This window comes from Chionomys nivalis, chromosome 2 (assembly GCF_950005125.1).
Source record: "Chionomys nivalis chromosome 2, mChiNiv1.1, whole genome shotgun sequence".
Taxonomy (NCBI): Eukaryota; Metazoa; Chordata; class Mammalia; order Rodentia; family Cricetidae; genus Chionomys; species Chionomys nivalis.
The window spans coordinates 99686212-99710304 of record NC_080087.1 but is presented as its reverse complement, the minus strand read 5'-3'; the positions used below and the strand labels follow the sequence as shown (position 1 = coordinate 99710304).

The 24093-nt window shown below is 37.7% G+C and overlaps 1 protein-coding gene and 1 pseudogene across 1 annotated transcript in view; one reads left to right on the top strand and one right to left on the bottom strand.

The window, feature by feature from the left end:
* Positions 1–5201, bottom strand: part of LOC130869261 (solute carrier organic anion transporter family member 6C1-like) — a 113985-nt gene extending 108784 nt beyond the window's left edge. Inside the window, exons 1-2 of the mRNA XM_057761266.1 lie at positions 4877–5201; positions 2955–3215 (exon numbers count right to left, since the gene is read on the bottom strand). Coding sequence (XP_057617249.1) covers positions 2955–3215; positions 4877–5201 — 586 coding nt within the window. The remainder of the gene's footprint in view (positions 1–2954; positions 3216–4876) is intronic.
* Positions 5202–6168: 967 nt separating this feature from the next.
* On the top strand, positions 6169–7301 carry LOC130870192 (ribonucleoside-diphosphate reductase subunit M2-like; annotated as a pseudogene).
* The last annotated feature ends 16792 nt before the right edge of the window (positions 7302–24093 follow it).

Here is a 24093-nt window from a genome sequence, read left to right as displayed (position 1 = left end):
AGCAACCATGGAGAAACACTCTGAAAAGCTAAAATAGATCTTTCCTACTTGCAAATTGTTTACATTAGTTCACAACAGAGCATTTAGTTACATATAGGATCATTTAAAAAAAAGAGACATGACATCATAATGATTTCTTTAGTTGCTATGTGGTAATCTACCCACTAGATTTTGAAACCTTTAGATGACATGTGAGTCTTCAGATTATTTAATTAAGAAAAGATCCTTCCGCCAGGCGATGGTGGCGCAGGCCTTTAATCCCAGCACTCGGGAGGCAGAGGCAGGCGGATCTCTGTGAGTTCGAGACCAGCCTGGTCTACAGAGCTAGTTCCAGGACAGGCTCCAAAGCCACAGAGAAACCCTGTCTCGAAAAACCAAAAAAAGAAAAGAAAAGAAATTCTTTAAGAATTGGGGAGAATCAACAACATGGGAGTGTTTGGGAAGACAAGATGTAGCAGGGGTAAGAAGACAGAAAAGGAAAGGAGGAAATGATATCATTTTGTTTTATTTAAAACTGAAACACTAGAAAAGCATTCAAAATGTGAAGTGGACTGAAAGAATTTGCTCATATTTAGGCATTAGTAAGAACTGACAGAGAAGAGTGGCTTGCAGAGAGCAGGAGGAGGGGATCAGGAATGGAGCAGAGGGTGAGACAGAAGCACACAGAATGATCACTAGAGGACGCCCCCTGCATTTCAACTGGGGGAAGAAGGGAAGAAATACTAATATGTAACTGTGGGTTCAATTAACATTTCAGTGTAAAAAAATTAAGACGATTTTTCTCTATAACACTATTTTCCATGCAAGACAGGACATGTTAGTAGTTCAGTGAGAAAAACTAAATTGTTTTTAAAGGTTAGAATAGAGTGTTGCCTAAGGGACAATGAGAGAAGAAGGCTGAGGGCACTCACGGGAGGAGGTCTGAATGATTTTACCATGCTGACAGACAGAAAACAAGGTACAAGCAAAGGGAAATAGCAACTATGAGAATCAGACAAAGAAGGTGTCACTATCATCTTGTCCCTGTGAAAGAAGTTCACCTTCATTCTGAGTAAGCTGAAAACACCGTGGCTGTCACCATTAAACCCAGCTCAGTATGTCTGCTGAGAAATATGTGTGGATGGTCACTTCATAGAAAATTCTACAATGCAATTGTAGACTATGAGTATTTTGTATGAAATATGTGTGTGGAGAAATTTTCTGTCAGATATTTCAAGATTTGGTGAACATGTCTGTTGAAGCACCAGGTTGAATATGAAGACTGCAGTCATCTCTGTAGATAACAGATGGAATAATGGAGCAGAAACAGAATAGAAATTGAAATGTGTGGATAAACCAAAGAGGTTCGGGGAACTTTCAATGGAAGATGGACCTAGTATCTATCTAATAAAGAATGTACACAAAAGGAAGAGCAGGAAAATCAGGAAACATAACAATGAGAATAGAGGTGGATAAAACATACAAATACAAAAGCTCTCTCTCTCTCTCTCTCTCTCTCTCTGTGTGTGTGTGTGTGTGTGTGTGTGTGTGTGTGTGTGTGTGTAAACTGAAATATCAGTATATGGTCAAAAAGGTTAATGCATGTAATCCCAAGTAAAACAAAATGTAGATGACATGAACAAGATTCACGAGAAAGAAAAACATATTTGCTACTGTGACTCCTTTCCATCAGTGACAACCTTTTAAAGATTTATTTTTAATTTTTAAATTGTATGTGTTTGTATAAGTCAGTCCCAGCAGAGGACAGAAGAGGGTATCGAATGCCCTAGAGCTGTAGCTATGGGATGTTCTTAGCTGCCTGTTGAGAACTTAATTCAGGTCCTCTGAAACCATAGAATATGCTCTTGACCACTGATCAGAATTTTAATATTTATAAAGAGATTTATTTGTGCTCCTTAAGATTCTACCATTTCTGGTCATCAGAGAAATGCAAATCAAAACAACTCTGAGATTCCATCTTACACCTGTAAGAATGGCCAAGATCAAAAACACTGATGACAACTTATGCTAGAGAGGTTATGGGATAAAGGGAACACTCCTGCACTGCTGGTGGAAATGCAAGCTGGTACAGCACCTTTGGATGTCACTATCGTGATTTCTCAGAAAATTAGAAAACAGCCTTCCACAAGACCCAGAAATACCAATTTTGGGTATATATCCAAAGGATGCTCAATTGTACCACAAGGACATGTAATCCTCTCTCTCTCTCTCTCTCTCTCTCTCTCTCTCTCTCTTCCTCCCTCCCTCTCTCTTTCTTTCATATATATATAAAACCAGTATTGTTTGTCATGCCAGAACCTGGAAACAACCTAAATGCCCCTCATCTGAAGAACGGATAATGAAAATGTGGTACATTTACACAGTGGAGTACTACACAGCAGAAAAAAATTACATGTTCAATGTTACAGACAAATGGATGGAGCTAGAAAATATCATTTTGAGTGAGATGACCCAGACCCAGAAAGACAATTTTCATGTGTATTCACTCATAAGTGGTTTTTAGACATAAAGCAAGCAATGAAAACCAGTCCACAAATCACAATCCCAGAGAACCTAGACAACAATGAGGACCCTAAGAGAGGCATGCATAGATCTAATCTACATGGGAACTGGAAAATGACAAGATCTCCTGAGTAAATTGGGAGCATGGGGACCATGGAAGAAGGTTAAATGGGAGGGGAGAAAAAGGGAGAGGAAGGACAGAAAAATATTTAACTCAATAAAATCAATAAAAAAATTTTTTTAAGATTCTATCATTTCTGACTAGTATACAGTTAAAAGAACAAAAAAATAAAATGTTTTTCATTCCCTTCTTTTCATCGGTCATCTTCTCATTCTAATTGTCAGTTCTATAAATATAAAATACATATTACAAGCATATATGTAATATATAGTTCTTACAGAACCAGTGATTTAAATATTTAGTATATGATAATATATTTGAAAAATCTCACCTTCCTTATCTTCGGATTGCCTTATAATTTCATACTTGTAGAAAGGAATAGCAAATACAACTGATGCAATTCCTAATATAAAGGCAGAAGCTGCCATCCATCTTGACCTGTTCCCTCTGCTTCCGTAGTATGCTACAAATATTGCTACCATCAAAGATGCATAATAATCACTGTTATTCATTAAGTATCTCTCTGTATCTGTCAGAGCAAATACCTCCTCCAATATTTTAAAACTCCGATCAACATAGGCAAATGTAAATCCTAAAAATTCAAAAGGAAGACAAAAAACAATATAAAAATTTTAATATACAAACATATCACCATTGTAACCATTCAAAAAAGCATTGCACTGATTTGATTTATTTTATAATACTATGAATGAATAAAACTTACACACAAAAATTAATTCATTTCCCTCAATTAAACATTTTCTTGAATAATAGAAGCTACTTTAACTACCTCTATTAGTTGCTTATTAAGATAAACTATGGTCTATCATTTCATCCCTCTTTTCAAATGCATTATGTATCAGTTGTGTAGAATAAATAAATAATATAAGGGATGTTTACATATTTTCTAAATTAAAACTATAAAGACATTTAGAAACCAGCTTAGAATTTTTTTTCTTTTTCTTTTTTGATGGGGGGGGAGATGTTTTGAGACAGGGTTTCTCTGTAGCTTTAGAGAGGATTCTGTGCTTGAGGTTTAACATTTCTGAACATTTCAATCTTTCAAAACATGAATGTATTCAATGTAAATTGTATTATGTTCTTGTGTATTAAATAGATGGCAGCATTATTTCCTTAAAATCACCATCCAGCATGTAAAGAATAAAAAAAAATCATACTAAGTGAAACAAAAATAACTTGATACAGGGAATAGCTAGAAAAAGTATAATATTTCTTGGAGTGAAAACAGAAATAGTTACAAATTAGAACTCAAGACTATATCTGAAAAGGGGTTAGATCAAAATTCACTGGGCAGTATCCATAGCTGCTGTTGTCTTTCTCAAACACTCCTTGGTTTGCAGGGATCCAGGAGTCCAGACTCTTCCTAAAGCTTCTAAAGCTCTGAGAAGCCACTCATCTCCTGCTTGTCTACTGCCCAAACAATAGTCAAGGCTAGACCCAAAGTACACAGGGCTGCTGAAACATTTACGCTGCTGATAGAATGTCTATTTCCTACTTTAACTCCAAGAACTTCAATCACCCTGTATTGGTCCTGCTGCCAAAATCACCAGAAAACCATAAAAGATTCTGGCTATATTTTTGGTATGCTTCCTGCTGGAGCCTCTCACTATCAACAGTGTAAAGGTGGAAGGTTGTGGGCAAATGCAGTTTCCAAGGTAACAGAACATTTGCAAATAAAAGTTCAGAAGTTGAATGATGGAGCTTGAGAACTATGGGCAAAAGCAATGAAACTTTTTATAGTAACAAAATTTATGAAGAAAATTTTATGACTAAAATTATACAAGGAGGAGGAAGACGAACAGGAAGGAGAAGACAAAATGTGGATAAGAACACTCTTTACTTTTCTTCCCTCACAATTCTAAGATGAAGAAACAAAATCCAGACCAAAAGATGCTTTGTCAGAGTGTTTCAAATTGTGAGCAGAAACCACCTCAGGGTAGCAATGCTGTTTTCAACTTTAATCTCCAAGAAACTGAACCCAGAACTCAAGTTGGTCATCAAATGACATGAACCAACAATACTACCTTCCCATCAGCTCTGTATCTGGAGACCAGAAGCTGGTACTCACTGTGGAGTGCACCAAGTCAAGCAGGTTACCAAGGACTAGAGGCAAGAGCAGAAATTTGGGTTAACTGATTTTGATTCCATTCACGCTCAGCATCAACCCTTTCCCTCTCACAGTATGTTGGCCACCTCTACTCTCAACAAAGCAACTCTACTCCTCCAACTTACCATGAGCTAGGACAACCACAAAGAACAAAATCAGGAAGAAGTCAATATTGTTGAAACGTTGAAAGACAGAGAAAACTAGCGGACCTAAGCCGAACGGCCCCTCCAGGGGACCACTGTATTGTAGATCTAATATCTCTGGGGGACTTGAAGAATCAGGCGTTTTCTCTACTTGGAGCTTTTTAAACATTGTCACGGACCTTGGAACTGTTGTCAGATAGGGAGTGAATCTATTGGATTTCTGAATCTCCTTGCTGTCCTTGCCATCCCCCTCTTGCGCCTGAGCCACCTCCATGATATCTTGCTCTTTCCCCGGGGCCTGTATCATAGCTTATCTGTGACAGATCCGTGGAGACTGCTTCCAGGCCCCTGTGCACTCTGTAGACTCCAGTGACTAACGCTGTGGCTGCCACTCTTAACCTCTGCAGGGAACGTTACTGCCGGTGCAGGAAGCTAACGTCTCCAATGAAGGGTTGACTGACGTGGCCAAAATTCCAAGATAGTATTCTGCCTTCTCTATGTCACAGAAAAGGAAAGAAGAGGACAAGGAAGGAAAGAGAAAAGGGAGAGAGGAAAGGAGTCCTTTACATCACGTATCTTGATCCCATTTATTCCTGTTTCTTCATGTCCACCTTATGCTCCTGCACTCCCCCAACTCCAAAAAAAAAAAAAAATTTAAATTTCAGGAGAAAAAGGAAGTAAATAAATTGGAAAAAAATTTAAAGGAAAAAAATTAAAAATCTTGTCATGGAAGCCAGAGTGCGACCCAACAAGTCAAACCGTGTACCCCTTTATCCATACATCTCTACTTGCAAGCATCCTTTGCAAAGAGTCATTTTCCCCTTTCCCATCAGGCGGACCAACAGTATAGCCTTGCCCAGGCCCAGACCCAGGGTTGTGACTTGACATGTGCCAACATCCACCCCATCTATGATCTGCTGGAGTGTGTGAAGGGACCCAACCAATAGACCCAATGCTGCAGGATCTCTACTACACAGGGTGGCTTAGGTACAGGAAGTCCTAGAGGGGGCCGGCATCTATTGTGTCATGGAGACCTGGGGTCTCGAAGCACACCAAAGACTCCTTACAATACATTTTTAAAAGAAACAAGGAAAAATAAATATTTAAGTATATGACAGGGAAACAAACCTTTAGTATCTCGAGAATTGCTTTGTGTGTGTGTGTGTAGTCTTTCTACAAATTGATAATCCCACTTGATAAATTTGTGAAGCGTGGTCCGGGTTCAAGCCGCTTCGCCACCCTCTCCGTGGCCTCGGCAACTGCCCTCGCTCTCCATGCTCTCCGCCCGCGTCCAACTCGCCACCATCACCGACCAGCAGCAGCTGAGGGTGTCGCCACAGGCCCAGGAGTCTCAGAAGGACCCGCATCCTGGTGAGCAAAGCTGCGAGGAGAATCTTCCCGGACCCAGCCAAACCGGAAAGTAAAGAATCTACTAAGCCCAGCGTTGACGATGAGCCCTTACTGAGAGAAAATTGCCGCCGCTTCGTTGTCTTTCCCATTGAATACCATGATATCTGGCAGATGTACAAGAAAGCCGAGGCCTCATTCTCGATGGCTGAAGAGGTGGACCTTTCCAAAGATATTCAACACTGGGAAGCGCTGAAACCTGACGAGAGACATATCTCACGTCCTGGCTTTCTTTGTGGCGAGGGATGGCATAGTCAATGAAAACCTGGTGGAGCGCTTTAGCCAAGAAGTTCAGGTTACAGAGGCCTGCTGTTTCTATGGCTTCCAAATTGCCATGGAAAACAAACATTCTGAAATGTACAGTCTCCTCATGGACACATTAAAGATTCCAAAGAGAGGGAATATCTCTTCAATGCTATTGAGACAATGCCTTGTGTGAAAAAGAAGGCCGACTGGACCCTGCGTTGGATTGGAGGCAAAGAGGCTACCTATGGAGAACGAGTTGTGGCCTTTGCTGCTGTAGAAGGGATCTTCTTCTCTGGTTATTTTGCGTCAATATTCTGGCTCAAGAAACGGGGACTGATGCCTGGCCTTCCATTTTCCAACGAGCTTATTAGCAGAGATAAGGGTTTACACTGTGACTTTGCCTGCCTGATGTTCAGGCACCTGGTATACAATCCGTCGGAGCAAAGAGTAAAAGAAATCATTATCAACGCATTTAGGATAGAGCAGGAGTTTCTCACGCAGGTCCTGCCTGTGAAGCTCCTCGGGATGAACTACACCCTGATGAAGCAGTACATCGAATTCGTGGCGGACAGGCTTATGCTGGAGCTAGGGTTCAGCAAGATTTTCAAAGTTGAAAATCTGTTTGACTTCATGGAAGATATTTCACACTAGAAGGGAAGACAAACTTCTTTGGAAGTGAGTGGGCAAGTATCAGAGGATGGGGGCGATTTCAAATTCAGCGGAGAATTCTTTTACCTTGGATGCTGACTTTTGAGTAAACTGCCTGCTCTTTGCTGATTATTGTTCCCCCTTGTCATAAAAAATCAGCAAAAGGAATCAACTGGCTACACCATGAATTGTCATCGAATTTATTGACCGGTATCTAAAAACTGGGTAGCTACCTCAAAAAAAAAATTGTGAAGCATTATGATAGATAGATAGATAGATAGATAGATAGATAGATAGATAGATAGATGATAGATAGATAGATAGATAGATAGATAGATAGATAGATAGATAGATAGATAATCAAGGTGTATGGTAAGACATATCTGCATCTACTGTGGTGGTAGAGCTGGAAGAACAACCAATAATCAGAATACAAGGAGTCAAGCAAGGGCCTTGAATGAATGAAAGGGCTTACAGTGACAAAAGAGTTGTCCTGAAAAATTCATTCTCCTCCAAGAATAGGAAGCAAGTAATATATTCCACTATAAATGAAGTCAGGAAATGCAGAACAGAGCTTTATACCTGGGAGTAAAAATCTTACTTGCGTGAAGCACCATGGTTTATGGCATTAAATTTGTTTCATATAAAAATGCAATTTCAGATCTCCTTCCTTCCTGGCATGAAGCTGAGTCATGTATATTTCTGAGAGTGACTTTCCAGCACAGTTGAACCTATTTCCACCCTTAAGACATACATAGACTTGTTGTCAAAATTCATGAAGCTTTTGAACAATTTTGCCACCCAAAGTGTCATCATGGTATACCAGGACAAACAACCAATTGAAGCCTAAGCCAGCAAACACACATGCATTTGACAGTCAATGTTGCTTTTTTCTTATATTAAGAAACTCAAGGGGCTGGAGAGACGGCTCAGTGGTTAAGAGCATTGCCTGCTCTTCCAAAGGTCCTGAGTTCAATTCCCAGCAACCACATGGTGGCTTACAACCATCTGTAATAAGGTCTGGTGCCCTCTTCTGACCTGCAGGAATACATGTAGACAAAACATTGTATACATAATAAATAAATAAATATTTAAAAAAAGGAAACTCAAATTGTCATCATAATAAATACACAAATAAGGGTAAATGCCTAGTGTACCATTTTGTTATGCGCAGCATAAATATCCTCTTATAATGCTTCATCATATTAATAAGCACAAATGAAATGAGATTCTTAGGGATAAAAAGTATGGGATGGTGAGAATTGCTATTCTTGTTTTCTGATACCAGACTTGCATGGCCTAAAGGCAGAAGAACAAATAGCTTAGCAAACAATGAAAGCTCTGGAAATTTAGTTTCTGATGAGACTATAGAAAGCCAAAGAGAACTCTATCTCAGTCTGTCAGTAATAGTTATGTAGGCCTGGTAAAAATAATGTTTTAATATTTTGGGGTTCCAGCAGAGAGCTGAATTTGTAGTTATCAGGTGAATTCATTACAAAATATAAGAAGGTATTAAGAAGCAGTACAGAGCATGGGTGTATCATATTGAAAAGACACACAGAAGGAAAAAATATGGGGACCTCTTCAAAGCCAAGTGGAGACAAGTGCATACTCTGAGAAACCTCAGTAGTCTGAAGAATGAGAGAGAGCTCATCTCAATTTAGCAGAGTTTGTCAGCAAATAAGAAAGTATCTGGTAGTAATAGACTTGCTCTAAGGAAAAACAATGTTCAACTTCCTTCCCGAATGTTATATTGCTGGTCCCTTTGGACATACGCAGCAGAAGCACTTTGCCTTTTCAAACAAACCAGGGAAACTTCATGTCCTCTAGTCCCAGGCAAATGTTCTCATAAGGAGAAAAAGGAGCAGGAAGACTAGGTTATCTATATGCAGTCTATCTACCAAAGGTTGGATGCCACCACAGGGACTGATATAAGTAAAAAAATTGCCAAAGAAAGAGAGAAAGGAACTTCATTTTATCCCAAGAAATTCACTGAAACAAGACAAGATCTATCCCTTAGGTCTGGACACTAAGGTCATTCTGAAAGACTGATTAAACCAGGGGAATCAAGTTCAACTTCCATGACTAGGGAAAAAGGTGCCATGTGAGCAACACAGACAAGTAATAGCATCGGAGGAACATACCATCTGTGTGGTGCACACAGTCACACTAGCACAGTAACACTATCAAGATTCTCTAGTGCTCCAGGTTTTACCAGCGGCACAAGGAAGTTTACTCCCCTGGAAGAATTTGAAGTTCGTGGTTCAATGACAATGATTAGTATAGACAAAATCCAAGTCAAGCTCTGCTTGAACACCCATTAACATATGCAGTATCTAAAGAAGTGCAGCAAGTATCCATGTATAAATAATTCATTCAGTCTTCACCATTCTTTATATTCACTGCCTGAAAATTTCTGTTAACTTATCTCATAAATGTGAAATTTAGGGACTACCATGAGACAAAAGATAGAAAACTCATTTGAATACACAATGAATGCAAGTTTTAAGAAACTAATGAAAGTTTCAGAACCATATATGTAAATAAAAAAATAACACAAATACAAACTAAACCACAGTTACTTATATAAATGTCAAGATACCAATTCTTCCTTTCTGTCGTCCCTCTCTGCCATCCCATCTAGCCCATTCTCAATCCTTTGTGCTAGCTGCCAATACCTAGAAACAATCTTAATCTGCCCCCCCCTGCATCCCTGGTAGGCATTTTTTGGTTTACATCTGGACTTCCATTATAGTATTGCCCATGTCACTGTCAATCCTGCAGCAATATACTTACAGGTGTCCTCATCCCTCTCTACCTCCATTCCTGGGGGATTCTGTTGAATATTAGTGCAGATATAGCTTTCTTTCTTCTTGTGGTCCTTATCAGCCCCTGTTATTTTTTTTCACAGATAAGAAAAGTTCTTTTCATTTTTATTTGAAAGTGTAAAGACACTTTTCCTGAGTGAAACATTTATAATACTCCATTGATCTTTAGAAATAAAACCATGTTTCTTCCTTAATCATTTTAATAGGTTGACTTGTAGCAATCCATTTTATTTTACTTAGTCTCATACTCTCATGCTAAGAAACACCTTAAAACTATCTATTTATAATATGAACTATGTAACTATGTAAAGTTTCATATACTTTGTTCTGTACATTTAGTGTGCATTTGATCACTATGTTTCATGTAGAATTTCTTTCCTTGTCCTTTTTATTTGGTTCTTTTACTTTGACAGAATCTCATTCCTCAGGTTGGGGTCTTCTATGCTTTTCTTTTTTTTTTCTGGGCCTGATCTAGGTATATTCTCCTTCCTGTGCTCCTATTATTTATAGATTTGATCTTTTCATAGTGTCACAGATTTTCTAAATATTTTGTGCTTGGACTTTTGTGGATTTAACATTTTCTTTGACTGAAGTACCAATTTCTTGCTCCTCGTCTTCAGCTCCTGTGGTTTTGTCCTATGTCTTGTATTTTGATGGTGAACCTTACCATTGAAGAAATGTTATAGCCAATGGGAGAACACTTATGTTATGCATGATGCAAATCTTCCCCTTAATACTCTGTGTTGGGTAACGCCAGTTAAAATCTTATATGAATATAGATATATAGATAGATAATAGATGGACATGATAGTAGAGGATAGACAGATAAATACATGCATAGATGATAGAGACAGAGAAAGAAATAAATGGACAGATGATAGTAGAGGATGGATGGTAGATACATAAATACATACATACATAGATGATAGAGACAGAGAAAGAAATAGATGGACAGATTATAGTAGAGGATAGATAGATACATAGATACATAAATACATACATACATAGATGATAGAGACAGAGAAAGAAATAGACAAACAGATGATAGATGGATAGATAGATAGATAGATAGATAGATAGATAGATAGATAGATGAAGAGATAGATTATAGATGGAGGTTACATAGATAGATAGATAGATAGATAGATAGATAGATAGATAGATAGATACATACATACATACATACATACATACATACATACATACGTAGATGACAGTGTTGCAAGGGGAGGGGCCACTTGTTCTAGCTGCCTGGCTATCTTACACCCAAAATAATCACACAGAAACTGTATTAACTAAAACACTGCTTGGCCATTAGCTCTAGCCTCCTATTGGCTAACTCTCACATCTTGATTTAACCCATTTCTATTAATCTGTGTTTACCACGAAGTCATGGCTTACTGGGAAAGATTTAGAAAGTCTGACCTGCCATCTCCATGGCGGCTCTCTCACTTCCCTTCTTCCCAGCATTCAGTTCTGTCTTCCCACCTACCTAAGTTTGAGATAGAGAGAGGGATAGATAGATGTATGATAGATAGATAGATAGATAGATAGATAGATAGATAGATAGATAGATAGATAGATATAGACATGATAGATTTAGATAGATACAAAGATAGATAGATAGATAGATAGATAGATAGATAGATAGATAGATAGATATGATAGAGATGATAGATCGATAGATTACATAGATATGTGATATAGATAGATGATAGATACATAGATAGATAGATAGATGATAGATGGATAGATAGATGCATACATACATACATACATATGTACTTACCTACATACATAGATGATAGATAGGGATAAACAGATGGATGATGGATAAATAGAGATGATAGAGATACATTGATAGATAGAAAGATAGAAAGAAAGAAAGAAAGAAAGAAAGAAAGAAAGAAAGAAAGAAGGAAGAAAGAAAGAAAGAAAGAAAGAAAGAAAGAAAGAAAGAAAGAAAGAAAGATAGATAGATAGATAGATAGATAGATAGATAGATAGATAGATAGATAGATAGAGATAGATGATAGAAAGATAGATAATAATGATAGATACTAACATGTGGTGTAAATATCTTGGAAAAGTTCAGTGAAATATTTTATATCCTTGCTGTTATAAATTTTACATATGTGAAAAACTCCAAATAAATAAAAATAATATATTAAGATATCTAATTATATCTATTATTCAATCCATTTTGTTCTAAATTAAACTTTCTATTCACAGTCCTTTGTACAGACCTACAGGTTATGAGTTCTAAAATAACCTTTTTTCTCTACTCAGCTCCTTCCCAGACTAATTTTCAGTGTTTTCCCTAGGTCTTCTCAACTCCATGGCATACTTGCACCAGGTTAAGAGCTGTATTACAAGAAAGAGTGAAAGAAAATGAGAAAAATGTGCTCTCAGTCAATGTAGGGAAGCCATCTTGATCTTCTTAAAGCCTAATTGGAGGGAAAATGAAAAGTGAATCCATGGTTGGTTGCTGATTCTGGTGTCTAGTGAGTGTTCATGCTCTCACCATGATTAAGCCTCTCTTTCCATGTGCTCCTGGTAGACCTTGCTACATTTGTAGTAAGGCCTATAGAGAGATCTGGTGTGAATTATGTCTCAGAAAGAAGGACAAAGGACTGAGACATGTTCCAGATTAACTGTGCTGGATCTGCTGTTCATATCTCTTGTTCAAGGAGAGCAACAGCCACCAGGGGGATGCCCAGCTCTTATTTTCTAAACAAAGAAATTAGGAATGTTTACAAAATGTGTTGTAGATCAATTAAATGCTGTACTCTAAAACGATTTTGTGGCCTCTAACAAACTACCAAATTCAAATATTACTGTATTCCTTCTGTAAATTTCCACTATATTAATGTGGTTTACCTCTTATTTCTTGAAAATAATGAAACTCTTCTTTAGGGAATTGCCCTGTTCCTCGTGAAGACAGAGAAAATAATTAGTGAGGATTTTGGCAACCTCTCTTGTCTTTGACAGTTTGGGTGATATTTAAAATAATTCTCCAACAAAAGCAATCTTGGCGAGGTTGTTTATGTAAGTTTCTGCATTTTTTTCAACGTGAAAATATGTACCACAGAGGCCAGTATAACCTCCAGGAAACACAAGTAAGATATACAGAGGAGACCTGACTAAAGCACCCTTTTGGTCTGTCTTATTGCGGTAGAAAACAGGGATCATTGAGGGGTACAGAATAGAGTTAAAAAAGAAAAAAAAATGACCTCACAGAATATTGTACAAAAAAGTTGAAATAAAAAATATAGAAATATGGATCTTATTAGTTGCTCTAAAATCCAAAGGCCGAGGACACTGAGGCTGCTGCAAGAGAGAGTCACTTGTCAGTCAGGGAAGAAGAATAATGACAGGAAGAAAGGACATTTCTGTGCTTTGTGGTCTAATTGGCTGAATCCATGGGAGTTAACATTCTGACACCTAACGTGGCATTTACACATGAGGTTCAGTTAGACTACTTCTTGGAAATAGTCTATCAGTTCATTCAGACAGTGAGAGAAGGTATGGAGAAGAAAAGGAGAGTGGTAGAGAGGAGGGGAAGAGGGGGCAGGGACGAGGGTAAAATGCAAAAGATGCTGACTTGAGATCACACTAATTTGTTTGACTAACTGGCCATTTTGTCAAAAATTCATCAGATTAGAACTGCATGTATCTTGATAAAATTATTCAGTATTGCAGTACATTAGGGATTCATTTTCCTAGACAGAGTCTCACTATATATTGCTTTGCTTGGTCTTGAACTCACTATATAGAACAAGCTGATCTCCAACTCATAGAGATCCTCCTGCCTTTGCCTTCTGCACACTGATATTAAAGGGGTGCCCTATAGCCCAAATGTATCAGGCTTTCATATTTTGGGCCACAAACCAGATCCCAAATAAAGACATGGAGACTTATTAATAGTTATGAATACTTGGCCTTAGTTTATGCTTGTCCCACTAGCTCTTGTAGCTTATTTTAACCTGTCTCTCATCATCTACATTCTCCTCAGGGCTAGCCCTGGGCTTGTCACTCTCTTTCTCTCTAGTTCTCTCCTCCTTCTCTTCTTTTGCCTAGTTTTCTGCTCCTACTGAATTCTCTCTGCCCAGCAGACCCACCTATCTTTTCCCTACCTGGCTATTAACTGTTCAGCTCTTTATTGGAACAAACAGGTGCCTTAGGTGGTGGTGAAACAAAGGCAACACATATTTACATATTTAAATAAATGCAGCATAAAAAATGTAACATACCTTAACATGGTTAAAGTAATATTCTGCAGGATAAACAAATGGAACACATATTTACACAGTTAAAATAATATTCCACAGCAACCCAAGTTCTCAGGAAAATGGATTACATTTTTCATTGGCCCATGAACATATGCAGAACATTATTTAAGGTCTGTGTACTCATCAGGTGCTACCTGATGAGTACACAGACCCTCTTCAAGTGATATTAAGAATAAAAGCTAAAGACAGGAAGTGGTGGCGTACACCTTTAATCCCAGCACTCAGGATGCAGAATTCAAGGCCAGCCTGATCAACAGAGAAAGTTACAGGACACTCTCCTAGGCTACACAGAGAAATTCTATCTCAAAAAACAAACAAAAACAAGCTGAAAGTTATTTTAGGTTCTATAATATACTAAATGGAATTTAACTACACTAATGCATACACTTTGTCTTTTTAAGTATTTATTCAGTTATTCTAATAAAATCTTGTTACTCGACGTTTCTATCTCTTTATTTAATTCAGATTGCAAATCCTGTATTGTCTACCTGATTTCATTTTCCTAGGGATGCTATGCCTGCTTAGGTCTGAACCTGGGGAGCCATAGAAGACTGGTGGTGGCAGCAACTTGGGATCACAGGTGTGTAGGATTAGCCTCAGCAACAGAGAGTTCGAATGAAGCTTCTAGATAAGGTTGGGCCTAGAGGGGAACAACATGGGTGGAGAAAACTGAGTTAGTCAGACTCACCAACAGCTCTCACAGATTGGCTTCTGCTTGGGCCTTGTCTTGGAGGGACATTATGGATGAGAAGCAAAGACAAGGGTCCTGGCTCAGACGGTGCATGAGAGTTTGCACCTATAAAATAGGATAAACATCTAAAAACTGCACTTTATGATTAGTGTGTGTGGGAGGGTGCTTTTAAATGTGGACCTTTAAAACCATAATGAGTAGTAGAAATTCTTATTACTTTAAATTTCATAATGTATCGGCTTTGAGAAACATGAAGAAAATAGCCATTTATTCTGCAATTTTCCATTAATTTACAGTCTTCCCTTCCTCAATGAAAAGGTCACCATCCTACCTAGAAATGCCTCCTGCATGCCTCAGCTTTTCATCTCTGCTTTTTAACTGTGAACCATGCTCCCTCTGCTGGATAATCAGAAAAGGGATCTGATTGTAAATCCAGATAAGTAAAATCTGTGGTCAAATATCAGTAGGACTTCTGGTTACCAATATGACAAGGGGTGAGTTGGGAGGTGGGGAGGATCTGAAGCAGTTGATGGGGGGGGGGAAATATGATCAACATATATTAATATTAAAATACTTTTATTTTTCTTTTTGGTTTTTCGAAACAGGGTTTCTCTGAGCCTGTCCTGGAACTAACTCTTGTAGACCAGGCTGGCCTTGAACTCACTGAGATCCTCCTGCCTCTGCTTCCGGAGTGCTAGGATTAAAGGCGTGTGCCACCAATGCCCAGCTTTAAAAATGATCTTTAAGAGTTTGGGTTATCAACTGCTGCATGGACATCATTTTTGAGAACTATAACACTATTTCAGAAAACAGTAAAAGTAAACTTTTCTTAGAAAAGAGCTAACCAAGGTGGTCCTTCTCATATTTCTTTACCTGATCCTAGGTTAAAAAAGATCTGGCAATAACTGATGATGCAAACAGACACTATTTTAAAAACCCACTTTCAGAAAAAGCATCTAATCAGAAAGTTCTAGAGAAATGCTGATTTGCTCCAGAGCACTGTAAAATCAGGGGCCTACATGGTCCCTGCAGCAGTGTTGGTGCACTCCTCTGCAGTGACTTGTAGGAGTGGAAGCTGTGCCTGTAGTCACACAATGTGTTTACCCTCTGGTTACTGTTAAGCACTGGAGGCAGAGAGTCAGTCTGCACCACTGAAGAACCTGTATTCAGCCGCTCAACTTTCCTCATCACTAACTTCTGGAAAGCAACTTTTGCTTCTTACATCACCAGAATTTGACAAGGGTGTCATAATGTTATGTGCTTTGACTTCCTTTGTGGGAGGAAATGTATAACACATAAATTCATTTAAACAGAGCCATGTTAGAAGACTTGAAGCAGGATAGAACCTTGACTACCCTACACTCCAAAGAGCAGAGTCTGTAGATGCAGCCCCCCAAGGAGCATGGGAATACTGTTCACTACAAGCTGTTCAGTGTTTTTACACAGTATTTTGCATATACTAATATTTACAATAGGATAAAGACATATGATTTAAATCTCCTGTAATTTATAGCTAAGCCTTCTTGGAATACATGAAGGAAGGTTTTCTTCTATCAATGGAGTACATAAACCATTTCTTACAAAGGTTAGAATTGCATATTTTTGTTAATTATTTAAGACTTTAATACAGGGGGCTGGAGAGATGGCTCAGAGGTTAAGAGCATTGCCTGCTCTTCCAAAGGTCCTGAGTTCAATTCCCAGCAACCACATGGTGGCTCACAACCATCTGTAATGGGGTCTGGTGCCCTCTTCTGGCCTGCAGGCATACACACAGACAGAATATTGTATACATAATAAATAAATAAATATTTTTAAAAAAAAGACTTTAATACAAATTACACTGAATGCCATGTTATGCAAATTGCCATACAATAGAAAAGAAGCAATCTATAAATTAACAAGCAATACATGTTAATATACTATAAATACTTGGGGGTATCCCTATACTATTAAACCTAAGCACTATATCTGATACTTCAAACACTCTGTATTTAAACTAGATAAGAAACAAGTTAGGCCTTGAATAGTCCTGGTCACAGTGGGAATAGAATCATTGTCTAGGCCACTATTGACCTATAGGGACTCGTGTTGCTAGGAAACAGAAACGTGAGTCTTTCCTAACATTTGGCATGACCATTCTATGATGGATGAAAGCAGTTTCCAAGTCACAGTCTGCCTTTTAAAAGCCAGTAAAACAGCCCCGTAGTAAATGTATGTCCAGACCAAAGAACAGCTTTCTCAAACGTACTTTGATAACTTTCTCCTCCCAAGTCCAGCATTTACATGGGAGTCACTTGTGCCCTGATCATCTTAGAAAGTTATTTAACCTCACTTACAAAACACAAACACAGTGTGTATTTTAAAACTGTAGTACAGAATATAGAAATGCTTATTTTTTCAAAAGTATACCCCTTCAAAACTTTACTTCTCATCATATGTACAGGAGAAAATGATGCCATGGTGTTAGAGGAACTGATCCTAAGGTACTGTCCACCCTCCAACGTTTTACCCTTTGGGTATTGTTCACCAAAAATACATTTAAGAATGTATTTTATGTCCATTAAGTGGAAGAGACTTTCCTCAAAGTTTTTATCTAATTTAGAGTTTTGTTTAAAATTACGAAGTATTAGCTATCAAATTCCATTTCATTTCCCACGCTCGGCACTTGTGTGTCCATTGCTTCACTTGTCGTAAAACTATGTAGAAACTGTTTTACTAAGTTAGCTAATTATAACAAATTCTTAAGGTAATTTAATAAGCCTTCTTGTAATTGCATAAAGAAAATGTATTCCTTTTCTTAATTAATGAAGGCTTTCCTATCTTTGCTCACTTGGAATAAGACATGAATATTGTGTAAGATCAATAAGATTGTATCAATAATTAACTTTGGAGGGTTTGGGAGGTGGCAAAGCAGAAAGAGTACATGCCACCCCAAGAGACCCTGTAAGAAAAATTCAGAGTGATCATGAAAGACACTCTGACCTTCATATTCATATAAATATGCATGTACACACATATACCTGTGCCCATACATATTACAACTTGCCTACACACAAGCACACAATAAATACACCCATATACCTAAATATAGGTGAACTTCTTTAACATAGGTATTGTACTTTAATGATCTTTGCATGTGCTAGGCCTGCTTTTGTATCTGAAATACTCTAAATGCTAAAGTAAGTCCAGGGAATAAAGGAGCAGTTGAATAACGGATCTGGGGTCAAGGAGCAACAAATTACCTTGCTCTACACTCATTTTTATAATGTACTATTTTACTTTCCATTCCAGTGACAAAATACCCAAGAGAGAACACAATTTAAGAGGAGCAAAGTTTATTTTGGTAACCTAGACTCAAAGGTTTCTATCCACATTCAGGGTTCAATTGCTTTTAGGATTAGGGCAAGATACAACAGCATTCAGCTGGAACAGTGTCACCACAAAGTGGCTTACTTCATGGTAAGAAAAAAGCAAAGACATGGAAGAAGGGTAGAGGACAAGGAATACCTTTATGAGCCATGCCATCACAGACCTATGCTACCCAACAAGCCTCACCTTCTAGAATTTCTACCGATTCCAAGTAATGATGAACTGGCACCCAAGCTTTGATATATATCCCATAGGCACATTCAAAATCTAAACCATAGCATACACTACTACTACTAGCATTAGCAAAAACAAAAATAAGGGAAAATAAGACCTTGTGAATTCAGAAGGAGTGGAGTCCCTTGTTTTCATGGAACTCTGTTTCAACTTTCCACTTTACCTTAGAGGAAAGAATGCTTTACAGTGGTCAATCTCTGGGACTCAACCTCCATTATAAAGTACTTTCTTCTTATTCCACCATCTATCAGAATAACAGTATTGTCTCTTTATACACAAAATCACAGCCACTTAGAAAGATTCAAAATAAAGTAAAAATATACTTTAATAATAAGGTAAAACATTTCTCTTTTGATTTTTCCCCTCCCATTTGTACACTAGATGGAGCCATTTGCTTAAACTGGTTTTAGGAAAACTGAGAAGGTGCCAAACTATTGTCTAAAATAACTATAGCACTTTCCACTCCACCAGTAAGTAGCGCATGAAAATTAGGAATGCTTCATTTCCATCCTCACTGGAGTTTTACTACTTTTTATTTGACTCGTCCTAATAGCTATACAGCTGTACGTCATAGTAGGTTTTAGGGTGTGTGTATGTGTGTGTGTGTGTGTTGTAGATTTGTACCTGTTTATGTGGGTGAGTGTATTCATGTGTGCAGGTGCATGTTGACACACATCTGGAGGTCAAAGGTCAAGCATTTCGTTTCTGAATCACTCTTCACATTTGTTGTTTGAGACAGGGTCACTCACTAAACCTAAACCTCACAATACAGCTAGACTGGCTGGCCAATGAACCACCCTACCCCATCCCACTCCTTCTTCACCATTACTGATGGTAACTTGTGTGATAGATTCAAGACTTAACTGTTTTCCCCAACTTGGATGTTGAAGATACCTACTCAGGTCCTCATTTTCCAAATGGGACATCTCCCTACACCTACATCATTGTAGCTTTTGTCTTTTCTTAAAAACTGTTAATGGTAAACATGTTTCTAATATGCTTCTTAACTCACTTTATATCCTCTTTGCCAAACTACCTCTCCAAATATTTTATTATTTACTGATTTGTTTCATAATTTCTAGTTGTACACGTTCTTAATATTACTATATGACACAGAAATTCCAGTCTTTTGCACTTATTTAAGGAATAAAATCACATGCTGACACAAAGATCAATAGGCACATGTGTTTAACAGTGTTATTTTTGTGCACCCAAACTAAAAATTGCACATCAGCTGGAGGACACACAAACTGTGCTTCACACACAGCGTGGAACAGTAACAGCAGTGGAAAGGAAGGACTTGCATAAAACAGGATGAGTCTTCAAAACACAATGCTGAGTGAAAGAAATCAGGCACAAAAGATGACAAAACAGGGCACAGACAAATTTGGGGTTGGGGGAGACTATGTTAGCATTCAGGCATTATGCTGGTCCACCCCCTGAAGATACAGGTCTCTCTCTATCTATCTATCTATCTATCTATCTATCTATCTATCTATCTATCTATCTCTGCCTCTCTCTTTCCTTACATGGCTCCAGAGGCCGGTCTCCCCACTGCGGCCCCCTTTTCCCCCTTTCCCATCTTCTCTCTTCAGATAAAAACCCTCTTTGTAAGCATAGTCTGTGTGTATTTCTCTCACCCACCATGGGGCCCCTTGGCTCACTAAGACCCCTCTCGTATTGGATCATAACAGACTAAAGTATCCTATAGCTCATTAGTAATGTTTCTGCAACTGTACATGTATCCTGGGTAGTTTACACAAGCTTGGGTTATCTGGGAAAAGAGACATCACTTGAGAAAAAGCTCCATCGTATTGCCTATAAACAAATCTATAGAGCCTTTTCTTATTTAATAATTAATGTAGGAGGACCACATATGGGGAGGGAGGAGAGTTTCACCCATGGGCAGGTGGTTCTTGGTACATAAAGAAAGAAAACTGAGCAGCCTATGAGCATCAAGCAAATCCTCCCTGACTTCTGCTTCATTTCCTGCCTCCAGGTTCCTGCTTTTGAGTTCCTGCACTGACTTCCCTGATGAGGGACTATAGCATATAAGCTAAATAGAGTTCTTCCTCAAGATGCTTTTGAGAGTGGTGTTTTAGCACAGCATCAGATAGTAAACTAACACAGTGCATTTCAGTAAAGTAATTAACTATGCATCTAAAAAGGCACACTTGGTTCAAAGTCATTATCAAAATATTATAGGAGCTTTGATGGCTTCATATCAAATATTTTAATATTAAACTAACCCAATATATTGAAACTTGATTTCTTGCTGTGTTTTAAAGACGTGTATTCATAAGATTTTCCAATAAAATTGTATGCATGTGAGAGGTTCAGTTATGTATTATCTATCTGCCAAAGATAATGTTTGTTTTCATAACGAATAGCTCAGACAAAGGCTGTGAAATAACATGGGGATCTTTGCAAATCAACAAACCATCTATTTCATGATAGGACACTTTTCTTACTTCTTGGGTTTTGACCAAGATCAAGTGGAACATAAATAAATACTCTCTCTCTCTTGTATACAGGAGAATAAATGGTAAAGAATAAAAAGTATTATTAGACAGGAAAACATTTCCAAGATATAATATGTGCATAAGCATACACATGCATGTGTATTAGTTGCATATTTCCTTTAAGTCAGATGAAAGTAAATCTATATTGGAAGTTACATAATAAATATACTTCTAATGTTACCATTAAACCTCAATATTTATAAATAACTCCCTTTGAACATGCTAGTTATAAGCTCTCACCTATATTTCATGGAAAGTAAATAGATGTGGAGTTTTTAAAAGGGTAATATCCAGTATATCTTAAATAAATTTTTATCATTGGCACTATAAACATATTCACAGAATAATTTCATATTTAATTCATGCAATGAAAAATATCTAGAGTTTGATATTCTGATGTAGTCAAGAAAGAAGATTGGCAGAAAAGCTTCAACAATACGACAAAATATTAAAATATTTTTGATGAAAACTTGGTTTGGGGCTTGCAATAAAATTATAATCTTCAGCATTGTAATAGGATGTAAAGTAACTGGATTATAAAGGAGGATAATTGTAGTGTAGCCACAGAATCATTCTGCTCCTAATATGAAGATTCCTGCCTCCTGGATCCTAACTGTATGAATAAGCAGCTTTGCATTTAGATTTATTCTATTTGTTCATGTTTTGATTTTGTTTTTATTTGGGTTTATTTACATGGAACCCAATTTAGTAGTTTTGTGTACTCATAGATACCCAATAATCATGGTAAAATTTAGAATATTCTATCACTTAAAAATGCTTTATACTATCGTTATCACTCTTTTTATCCTTGAGTCCACCTCTCAGGCCTATGAAAATACTAAGCTATTCTGGACTTACACCTGAATGGAATCATATTTTAAGTGGTCCTTTTAAATAGATCCTTTCCCTTAAAAGCTTGTTTCTTTTGGCACAAAACTGCCTCAAGAAGACATGCTCCCAGAGATTCACATATGAATAGACTCTTAAGTCCATGAATAGAATGGAAGTTGATGCTTGGAGAAAACATAAAATCAGCAGCAACAAGTGGCCAAGGAAGAATGTGAGAAAGCCTTGGTATGATAACTGGGACAAAGGAACTCTCTGTTCCTTACTGGAGCTACCAAAAATGAATGGCATTACCTATATTTTAAGAAGAGTAAATGAAACAATATCATTGCTTACCCTTCTCACCATACAGACATTTATGGCTTTTCTTGAATAAATCTTTTGTTCATTATGTGTGTACATATGTAAGATGCACATATGTGTGCTAACGTGTACATGCTTATATGGTGCCATAAAACAATCCCACACCAGTTCAGAAGTATTGATTACAAAACGGGTTATTTATTTATAGGGAAAAAATTACAGATCACTGTCCTAAACAACAGTCCTCTGAGTGCAAACAGGAAACAGAGTCTAGCAGCCTGAATGGGAGCCAGAAGCAAGAGAGCAGGTGCACATTTCCCACTGTTTTTTAAATTATAAGAGACCATGCCCAAGTGGGCTGGTATGTTAAAAGCTGAAGGCTGAAGGAGCAGAATGTGCTCCCACAGCATTGATACATCCATATGTGTATGTTTGTCTAGAGGCCACAGCCCAATGTGAGGTACACCATATACATATGTGGTGTGTGTGCATTTAGGTATACATTTTCTCATGTGTGTGGATGTGCATGTGTGTAGATGCATGGACATTTGTGTATCAATGTGTGGAATGGACAGAGTTTGACTTTGGTTGGCTTTCTCTCATCATTTTATTTAGTAAAGTAGGGTCTCTTGATGAGCCCATAACTCACTGATTATCTACTGTAATCTGTCTAGCAAGAAAGATTCTTTGCAGAGATTCCCTCTCTTGGCAATAGAGGTACTGAAATAACAGTTGGCCCCCATGCCTGCCTGTCTTTGTGTATGGGTGCTAGGAATTCAAATGTGGGTCCTTTTACTTGTGCAACTAACACTTTTTTTTTTACAATGAACCATCTCCTCAGCTCTTAAAAAAAGCATTTCTTAATTTTAAGCTTGAGATTGAGTTATTTCTAGTTGCTAAAAGAGTTTTTATCAAAAAAAAAAAGATCTTTATAAGTTCCATTGGAGGAAACGACGGTTCTCCTAAGCTGTCCCAAGTATTTGGAGTCATGTTAGACTTCAACACCATGCCTGAATCTATCCAAACTGTATTATTTTTCTGCACATTATTCATCCAGTATTAATGTCAAGAATTATTGCCTTCTAAGACAATGCTTAGTGCACTGTATACAATAGGACACATTCATAATGCTGAAAGATGAGTGATATAATGGAAAATATAAACAAATAATTACCTCTCTAAGTGGTAAGGATTAGAACAGAAGAAGTTCAGGAGAAGAACAGTAGAACAGATGGGTGCAATGATCTTGAGTTAAGAACAAACTAGAAGATTCTGTGACTTGTGTTAGAACAAAACAGTAACCTGGAGAATCTTTGCTCTGCTAGATCCATGGTAAACTTACTAGGAGCTACACTCTTAGAAAAGCTATTTTCCCCCTCTCCGAAGCTAGCGGCTGCCAGTAGCTCAAAGGCTGGAAGGAGAATTTTGAGCTGTGGGTCCATTTCCATGCTGGATTTGACCTGACTTAGGCCTCACACACCTTTTTTGCTTGCTGTTGCACCTGCTATAAATTCGTATGTGTGTCTGTCCTGCTCTGTCCAGAGGAAACTATTTCTTAGATAGTCATCCACCACCTCTGGTTCTTATATAACCCTAAGCTTCAGGAGGAGGTTATGTGGTGTATATATTCCATTTAGGGCTGAACATTCTGAAGATTTTTATTCTATGCAATGTAAGTTATTTGTAGGGCTCAGTGTTAATCATCATCTACTGAAAATAGAAGCTTCTCAAATAGAGGTTAAGAAATACATTGATATAATGGATATAATGTTGTTATTAGGACTCAGCTCAAGCAGTCTCCACTCAGCAGAAT